General features: G+C 47.3%; 1 protein-coding gene across 2 annotated transcripts; it reads left to right on the top strand.

Annotated features, from left to right (window-relative positions):
• The first annotated feature begins 240 nt into the window (after window positions 1–240).
• On the top strand, window positions 241–8,827 carry SHOX2 (SHOX homeobox 2). Of its 2 annotated transcripts, none has more exons than XM_017890526.1 (5): window positions 241–756; window positions 3,535–3,743; window positions 6,114–6,171; window positions 6,476–6,564; window positions 8,142–8,827. In XM_017890526.1, the coding sequence occupies exons 1-5, from the start codon at window positions 411–413 to the stop codon at window positions 8,397–8,399; spliced, it is 960 nt and encodes a 319-aa protein (XP_017746015.1). In that variant the 5' UTR covers window positions 241–410; the 3' UTR covers window positions 8,400–8,827. The 2 variants fall into 2 exon arrangements, with proteins under 2 accessions (XP_017746015.1, XP_017746016.1); XM_017890527.1 differs by having other exon boundaries at window positions 8,106–8,827.
• Window positions 8,828–9,256: the final 429 nt, after the last annotated feature.

Below are 9,256 nucleotides of genomic sequence, written 5' to 3'. Positions count from 1 at the left end.
GACTTCAAGCGCAGCGTCGCTATCAGATCTGAACTCTCCGCAGGAAGAATTGTCAAAGATCTTAACATTGAACAAGCGCGCTCCGGCAGGGAAGCATCAGTTCCCATTTCCCTCCGGCGGCCCCCGCCCCTTCTCTTCTCCTCCTCCTCCCTCTCCTCCTCCTCACCCTTCTCCCCCTCCTCCTCTTCTTCCTCCTCCTCCTCTTCTTACTTCTTTTCTCCTACTTCTCCTCCTCTTTCTTCCTTCTTCTCCTCTTTTTCTTCTTCTTCCTCCTCCTCCCTCTCCTCCCCCACCTCCTGTCCCATTGATGTGTTATTACTGGGGGGGCTGGAGCAGTAAAAAAAGAAGAAGGAAAAAAAGAGCGGGGCTCGGCTGGCAGAGGTTGAGCGCCAGGCTGACGTGCGGCGGCGATGGAAGAACTTACGGCGTTCGTCTCCAAGTCTTTTGACCAGAAAGTGAAGGAGAAGAAGGAGGCGATCACGTACCGGGAGGTGCTGGAGAGCGGGCCTCTGCGCGGGGCCAAGGAGCCGACCGGCTGCACCGAGACGGGCCGCGACGACCGTGGCAGCCCGGCAGTCCGGGCGGCCGGCGGAGGCGGCGGCGGAGGAGGCGGAGGCGGCGGCGGAGGAGGCGGAGGAGGTGTAGGAGGAGGAGGAGCAGGCGGAGGAGCTGGAGGAGGGCGCTCTCCCGTCCGGGAGCTGGACATGGGCGCTGCCGAGAGAAGCAGGGAGCCGGGCAGCCCGCGACTGACGGAGGGTAACGACCTGACTGACCCCGGGCAACGGTTCCCCTTCCCTCCTTCCTGACTCCTCTCGGGCGGGAGAGGACTCCGAGGCCCAGCGGGGAGGGGAGAGGGACGCGGAGAGGGCCCTGAACCCCAGCTTTGTAAGCTAGAGTGATAGTGGAAGGGTGGGGGTCCGGTGGTATGCTTGGTCGTGGGTGGGGTCCTAGTGTGTTGCTGGGGGGGAAGCGTGTGGGGTTTGTGCGCGCCCTTCCCAGATGTTCCCATTCCATCGAAATGCATTTTTCACCAGCCGGAGGATGGGCCCGCGGCCCGGATGGCCCGCAGGCGGACGTGGAAGTTCGCGGGGCCGGGCTGCAGGAGGGGGTGCCGGACCGGACGGCGGGACTAAAGCTAGCCTCTAGCAAGGAGTTTGCGGGGAGGGAGAAGGGGAGAGGTGGAAAGCTCGCCTCGTGTTTGGGGCCGCCAAGACCCCTCGAACTCCGCAGAGACCCTGAATCTTTGGATCTTAGGGGCCAAAACTTCCCATTCTCTTTGAAGGTAGAAGGAAGCCAACGAAAGCTAGGGTCCAGGCTACGCTGCTTCTCCCCGGCGAGGCGTTTCGGTTTCTTGGTGTGTTGGGGCGGGGAGGGGGAGGTGGGGATCTATATTTACGCAATTCCTTTAGTGTTTTCAATCACCCAGTACTCGGTTCTCTTAGAGTAAAAATCCTTTGGTGCTAGCGCAGTGTTAGGAAATGTCTTTATCTCAATGGCAGAGCATCCTATAACAATTCAAAAGAGTTCAACAATAAAATTAATTTGGCACTTGGTGCCTGCAGTAACTGGTGTACTGCCATATTTTTCCAATTAAGAAAATATGTGGCATGCGTGAAATCACATATTTAAGCAAGCAATTAAGTTGTTTATAACACGGTCTGTTCCTGTTTAGATCATTAATTGGAAACTTGGGGACAAAAATAGAGATTTTATTAAGTCTATTGATCAACTTGAAATTTGAACATCTCCTCGAAGCCCCAAAACTTTGAGTGGCATCCACTGTGTAGATGACATGTAAGAGACAAAGCCTTCCCACCTTATTGGCAGCATCTAAAGGGTGTGTTTTCATATTTTAATTTCAGTACAATATCAGTAAAAATATTTGCTATTAAATTGGTCCATAATGTTCACTATAATGTTATCCACTTCCTTCCTAAAGAAGGGACAAATGTCCACAAAACGAACTCTGAGAACTAGAAAATACGGCAATACTTAAGATCACCGTAGCTAGTAGTGCCCCGCAGGGCCGAGATCTAGCGACTCTTCTTCCTCCAAACCAGCACCAGGTCTTCCTAAATTTGTAAAATGGTGGAATTACTGTCAAGGTGCCCAGCTCAGCCTCCCGGCCTTGAGTCCACAGCTACAGGCCCAAACTACAGGTTCGCCAGCGCGCTTGACGGCGAGGTTCAGATCTGAACCCCAGGCGGACGCAATTCCTGGGATTGTTGATTTCCAAGCTCAGGACAAGTATTAATTTCTCTGCAGACTGGCTCTTCCGGAAATGATTTTTAACACCCATGCTGGCCTGGATCCTGCGCTGGAAAAAACTACAAACAGCCTCGGCTATCTAAACTCAGCTTTGACTCCTTAAAAACCGGAGTCCCTGATTCGGGCGCAGAGTGTAAAGGTTCCAGGGCGATATACATATGGTGACTCTATATGCTCACACTAGAAGAGCTCCTGTTTTTAAAGGGAGGAGAAGGACAGGACAGTGGCAACGGATGTGTGCAAACCCAGAGCAGAAAAATGCATATTTTATTAAACATCCGAGCTGCTGGTTGCATGAAAAGGCTTTGAGCAACCAATAGAAACCGAGGATCGCGAATATTCCGCTTGAACCTGTTGATCTCTGTGGGTTAAGCGTTTAGGGTCGAGTCTGCGTTTCCACGAGGGAGGGCGAAGAGAGAACAGAGAGAGCGGTTGCTTTCGCCCGCCACCGGAGGCTGGTTTTCTGCCTCCTGCCTTCTGGCCCGGCGTGGGCGGCGAGCCCTTTGGGCCGCCAACATGGCGTGGGCGCCTGTGCTCGTGCGACCCGGGTCGGACAGGGCGAACGGAGATTACCTGGCTGCCCAGGGTACCTTATGCAGGGTTTGGCCTGAGCCCAGGGGCAGCGAGGGATGTCTGCGGATGCGGCTCCCTGTACGGCACTACACCGGGGTCTGGTTCTCTCGCTGATACCCTTCGGCCCAATTGTTCCTAAATTAGACCAGCAAGTTTGCGGTAGGCAGAGAGCCGGAGGTGGTGAGAGCTGGCCTGAGAACGAGTCAGCCTTCTGGGAATGGCCGGTGTGAGAGGCCAGTGGGTGGCCTTGCCGCGCCCTTATGTCCAGACCTTGCTCTGTGAGAGGCCTGGCGCTGCGCCTTTGATTTCTGGGAGTGCTCGGGAGAAAGTGAGTGCGAAAGTGAGTGGAAAGCATTTGGCGTTTGCTGGGGAAGGCCGGGAACTGTGGGGTGGACAGTGAGTGGAGGTACCTTTGCGGAGGAGGTGGGTGGTTGACTGCCCACCTTGCCCCAGGCGGCTGCTCAGACTTGACCTTTGCGCTTCTCTGGGATATTCTTCCTCCGGGTGGGGTGAGAAGCCGGATCAGGATTCCACGAGGGGGAACGATTCTCTATCCTTTTTTGCGACAAATCTGGTAACAGGATTTGCTGTGCTGTTTTTGTCCGTGTGTGTGTGTGTGTGTGTGTGTGTGTGTGTGTGTTCGTGTGTGTGCGCATGGATGCATGTGTGGCCCCGCTGGGGTGCCCCCTCCAGTGTCCCCGGAGCTGAAAGATCGTAAAGAGGATGCGAAAGGGATGGAGGACGAAGGCCAGACCAAAATCAAGCAGAGGCGAAGTCGGACCAATTTCACCCTGGAGCAACTCAATGAGCTGGAGAGGCTTTTTGACGAGACCCACTATCCCGACGCCTTCATGCGAGAGGAACTGAGCCAGCGACTGGGCCTGTCGGAGGCCCGAGTGCAGGTACCCAGCTGCCAGGAGGTCGAGGGCCCAGGGAGCAGAGAGAGCCTGGGGTTGGAAAGAGGCTTGGGGAACACACTCGGGAGGTGGCGGTTCTAGTGTCTGGTGTAAGATGAGAAGGAAAGAGATATCTTTACTAGAGGTCTTATTTTCCAAAGTAGTTCTTAGTCCTATAGCACTCCCCTCCCTTTTTTTTTCCATCCTAACATATGTTCCCAGAAGAAGAAAGCTGTGCTGGGCTTTCTCCCAGAGTTTCTATAAACCACACCCCCCTCGCCTCGCGCTGGCTTTAATGTGGTTTAATCCTAATGGGCCTACTTTTATAAGGCTTAAAAAAAAAAATCCCACAGAAAACGTTTTATCTCTGGATGCCTTGAAAGTTCCAAGGAGTATTTTGCTCTCTGGAGTTTGATTTCCTTGAAGGTCTGCTCTGCAGGGTCTAGGTTTGTCAAGCGGATATCCCAATTAGGTTTATAGATGTTCAGACTATAAAGAAAATTAGTAACTGTTAAGTGCAGAAATTTACAGTCTGCTGTTAGCGGTCGATCTCAAACTGTGTGTGAAATAGCGGAGAAATAAACGCATTTTGGTCACTCTTTGTTCATTTGTTTAACCAAGCCAACGAAACTGACCCTAAAGAAATTAGATTTTAAAACAAACCACATATCTTAGTATTTATATTTCCAAAACCTGCCCCCCCAGCACGTGCCATACCCAATGAAGTTAGGATTGAAACATTTTCTTTATTGGTCGTGGAGGCAAATGTGATAGCAAAAATAGGCTTTGGGGTCATTTAAAGGAGCAAATTGTGTACTTTCACATACACATATCCTTCTGGCCTTAGGGGGAACAAATGTAAATGTTTCAGATTATATTTCCGCTCAAATAATAAAATAGAATAAAATGATGGTCATTATTTGTTTGAACACATGGAGCAGTTTTAGGCCCGCACATCTGCAGCTGTTACAAAGTATCGCTGTAACAGATACTCCCTGGGTCTCTGGGCACAGAGACCACCATCTGTAGCGAACTATGCACAATTCTTAAGGGGCTTCCCGCATCTTGTAACAGGATCAGGAAAAAAAAAAAAAAAAAAAGAGCAGTCACGTTGAAGAGGAAAAGTAATAATAGGCTGCCTTGGTCATCACAGCATCAGCAGCAGAGCCTTCCTTTTTAAGCCTCTCCTGCTTTGCTCTGTGCACTGAGATCTCCAGAGGCTCAGCAACCCCTTAAAAACATGATGATAATTATTACAGTTATGATTATTAGTATCTTAATTCCACCTCTTCTAGAGGAAAAAAAGGCAAGAAGCCTCAGGCCATGTGAATTACACAAAGGATGCCACCCTGGCACGCAATCCACCCTCTATTATACTAAATAGCAGAGAAATTTTTGAAGATTTACATTGACTATAACACTTGCTTTCAAAAACATAGCAATAAAAGCTCTGAGGCAGTATTTTACTTTAATGGAGTTTTAAAACTTTAATTTGTGAGTCAATCAATATGCTTTATTATTGAAAGTGGAATACAAAAGCAAGCTTTATTTGAATTTTTAAAAATCTGTCATACTGCCTGTAAAAGTTGTCAAGTTTAAGCAGGTAACATCCAGGAGAACAAAGTACCTAAGAGTTACTCGCTTTATACATACTTCATTCTCCTTTCGCTGAATGCTTTTCTTTTTTTCTCTTAAGAAGTGTACTTTATTGTTGTTTCATACTTTTATTTACATTTTAGTTATTTTCTAGATGTTTTCCTACTATCCTAACTGCAAGCAGTGGCTTTTTCTAAAGAAGCAAATTAGATTATCATGATAATGGTACACAATTATTCTGCTACTGTGTTTCACTCTGCTGCACAGAGGAACAGAGAAATTCTAAACTTCTTTGTAGTGAGGCTTTTATGACACTAATTACCTCTCCCCAACCCTTACAACTCCTTCTCCCCAAAAGAGTTATTATTGCTGTGGTGTTTGGTTTTTCTTTAAGATGAAGCTAATTAACATTACAGGCTATTAGTGAGCACATTCTTCTCAGGTCTTAACTGGGCAAATATCTAAACACATTATCATATTGGTATCAGGTACCAAGTAGAGTTTTAGGCCATGGGGACTCTGTTATGTGAAAAGATGAAATCAGGACTAATAGTAATGTATCTTGCAAAAGTCTATAAAATTTATCTTTCTATTTCTCTAGTTAATTTACATGTTTAACTTTGGAAATTGAGGCTGTTTTATACAATTCAAAGATTGCTTGCTATATCTCCCAGTTCTTATCTAAACCACGATTCTTTTCTCTTTGCACTCTTGTAATTAAAAAAAATATTTAGTCATAATATCTAGGTTTTATTTTTTTTTTCTCCCTCCAACCTATAGGTTTGGTTTCAAAATCGAAGAGCTAAATGTAGAAAACAAGAAAATCAACTCCATAAAGGTATGCTTCTTATACAAGGAACATTTGATAGTCTGAGCAAAGAGAGAAGTAGTGAATATTACTATTACAATGACAGAAAAAATAAACCCCAAAAATGACAATAGTTCTTGACTTAATAATCCTCAAAGGCTGTTAATAGAGTCCTAAAGTTTGGGAGTAACTTATATTTATTTAAATTTTGGATGCAATTTAGAAAGATAATAGTCCAATTTCAAAGTAATTAGTTCTATCTTGTACCATTTGGAACCCTGAAAAATGCTACAAATGTTAACCTCACATTATTTTTCTTTTGTACTTTTTACAGGTGTTCTCATAGGGGCTGCCAGCCAGTTTGAAGCTTGTAGAGTCGCACCCTATGTCAACGTAGGTGCTTTAAGGATGCCATTTCAGCAGGCAAGTACAGTATAGTTTCAAGCTGTTTTTAAATATAAAAATACCTGACTGTTTGCTTGAACTGTTGAACATCACCTATCTCTGAGCCCAGATGTCAATGTCTGCGCAGTTGGATAATCTATTTTGAGATGATATAGTGGACCCACTACCCTTTAAAAACCTACACAGCATTAAGGGCCTGAATGCCTACTCCCTTCTGTCCTCATAGGAACCCCTGAAGAGGCCTGGGGGCAGTAACTGGCCCTTTAAAATACACTAAATGTTGCCCTTAGAGAGAGAGAAAAGAAAAGTCTTTTGATTAAGATTTTGTCAAATCCAATAGAGAGATTAGTCCTAAGGTATTTCTAAGGCAACCCTGTAGATACTTTTGCAGGTATTTTCTACCTCTTAGTCACATTAAATAACTCTGACAGAAGAAAAATAAATAAACACGAGTACTCCCAGCTCATACTTTCGTTTTTTCTTTCTTTTGTTTTTAAATCTGTTTCTGCAAACAAAGCTTCATCTCTGGTAAAGAGAGAAGTCTTGGTCTTCCCAGGGCTGCCCTGCCTTTGCAAACCCTAAGCCATAAAGAAACTTTTAAGAGTATATTTTAAAAGGACAGCCTGCAGCAATGATTTAATCCTGGGAAATCCCAGTGCTCTGAACTCCCCGCTCTCCAAGCCTGAGGGCGAAATCCTTTCCCAACCAGTGTCTGACCTTCCCCATCCTCAGCCAGGACCCCTGCTTGGCATGGCTGTGATGTCATGAATTAGCTGTCAGTCTCCACTGACTTGGATGGGGAGACACATAGGTGTGCCCATGAATTGAGACTCAGTGTCAGGGAGATCTTAGCTCTCTTGGTGCCACAGGACTCTGGCATCCTAATGCTGGGCTTTGGAAACAAGGGAGAATGACTGAAGAAAGAGAGGGGGTGACTTTAAAAGGAGACCTTTACTGCTCAAAAGGTAATCTTTGGGCCAGCAGCAACAACACTGTCTGGGAGATTGTTAGAAATTCAGAATCTCAGGCCCCAACCTAGACCTTCTGAATCAGAATCTGAATTTTAACGAGATCCCTGGGTAATTCTTATGGCAGTAAAGGTTAGAAGTACCGACTCACAAGTGTGCCAATTGTGGGGCAGATGGAATAACTTCCCTGAATGACATAAAAAAGTTGCGTAGTTTGCTTGTTGGTCCTCCGTTGTTTTGGTAGTGGGGTAAGAGATGCATGGCAGCATCAGGAGAAGAGAGTAAGGATCCTCACCCACAGTCTTTCCAATATACCATTTCAGCCCAGTTCCCAAGGGAGACGGCCACATTCCTGCAGACGGGTGTTCCCGGGGTCCAGGGAAATAAACCTACCCCAACTGAGTTTCGGAGACCCAGGGGGCAGTGGAGTATCCATGTGGAACCCCAGATTCAGCAACAGGCTGAGAAGGTCACTGTCGGAACAAGATGCACAGCCAAATGCCCTCTCCCCGTGCCCAAACACAACCCAACTCTCTCTCTGGCCAAGCTGGACGCCGTTAATGCTCTGTTTCTATTCTGTTGTCACCCTAGGATAGTCATTGCAACGTGACGCCCTTGTCCTTTCAGGTTCAGGCGCAGCTGCAGCTGGACAGCGCTGTGGCGCACGCGCACCACCACCTGCATCCGCACCTGGCCGCGCACGCGCCCTACATGATGTTCCCAGCGCCGCCCTTCGGACTGCCGCTCGCCACGCTGGCCGCGGATTCGGCTTCCGCCGCCTCGGTAGTGGCGGCCGCAGCAGCCGCCAAGACCACCAGTAAGAACTCCAGCATCGCAGATCTCAGACTGAAAGCCAAAAAGCACGCCGCAGCCTTGGGTCTGTGACGCCAACGCCAGCACCAATGTCGCGCCTCCTTCGCGGTACTCAGCCTGCACGCCCTCCGCGCCCCGCTGCTTCTCCGTTACCCCTTTCAGACTTCGAGAGCCGGCCCTCTTCCCTCTTCACTGACCGTCCCTTGTTCCCTTTCGCATCCTGGACTCGGAAAGCCAGACTCCACGCAGGACCAGGGATCTCAGGAGGCACCCAGGCGCTGTGGCTCCTGCCCGTTTTCCTACCCGAGGGCCTAGAATTCGGTTTTGTAGGAGCGGGTTTGGGGGAGTCAGGAGAGAGACTGGACAGGGGAGTGCTGGAACCTCGGAGTTTGGCTCACCGCAAAGCCGCAACGATGGACTCTTGCATAGAAAAAAAAAAATCTTGTTAACAATAAAAAATGAGCAAACAAAAAAATTGAAAGACAAACCGGAGAGAAAAAGAGAAAGGGAACTTATTTCTTGTTACTATTTGGCAGAAGCTGAAATTGGAGAACCAAGGAGCAAAAACAAATTTTAAAATTAAAGTATTTTATACATTTTAAAATATGGAAAAACAACCCAGACGAATCTCGAGAGAATGTGGGGGAGTTACCAACTTAAATGTGTGTTTTTTAAAATGCGCTAAGAAGGCAAAGCAGAAAGAAGAGGTATACTCATTTGAAAAACTAAGATGAAAAAAGTGCGCAGCTGGGAAGTTCACAGGTTTTGAAACTGACCTTTTTCTGCGAAGTTCACGTTAATACGAGAAATTTGATAAGAGAGGCGGGCCTCCTTTTACGTTGAATCAGATGCTTTGAGTTTAAACCCACCATGTATGGGAGAGCAAGAAAAGAGAAAATATTGAAACGAGGAGAGAGAAAAATAATATT

Source organism: Rhinopithecus bieti, unplaced genomic scaffold (assembly GCF_001698545.2).
Source record: "Rhinopithecus bieti isolate Rb0 unplaced genomic scaffold, ASM169854v2 scaffold_17971, whole genome shotgun sequence".
NCBI classification, from domain to species: Eukaryota; Metazoa; Chordata; class Mammalia; order Primates; family Cercopithecidae; genus Rhinopithecus; species Rhinopithecus bieti.
This window is presented reverse-complemented; position numbering and strand designations above follow the sequence as displayed.

What these genes read in the sequence shown, in the direction of transcription:
- SHOX2 (XM_017890527.1), top strand. Translation starts at nt 411, where the DNA reads ATGGAAGAACTTACGGCGTTCGTCTCCAAGTCTTTTGACCAGAAAGTG. An exon ending in TGTCGGAGGCCCGAGTGCAG is followed by an intron (nt 3,744 to 6,113) that starts GTACCCAGCTGC and finishes TCCAACCTATAG; the next exon opens with GTTTGGTTTCAAAATCGAAG. An exon ending in AGAAAATCAACTCCATAAAG is followed by an intron (nt 6,172 to 6,475) that starts GTATGCTTCTTA and finishes TACTTTTTACAG; the next exon opens with GTGTTCTCATAGGGGCTGCC.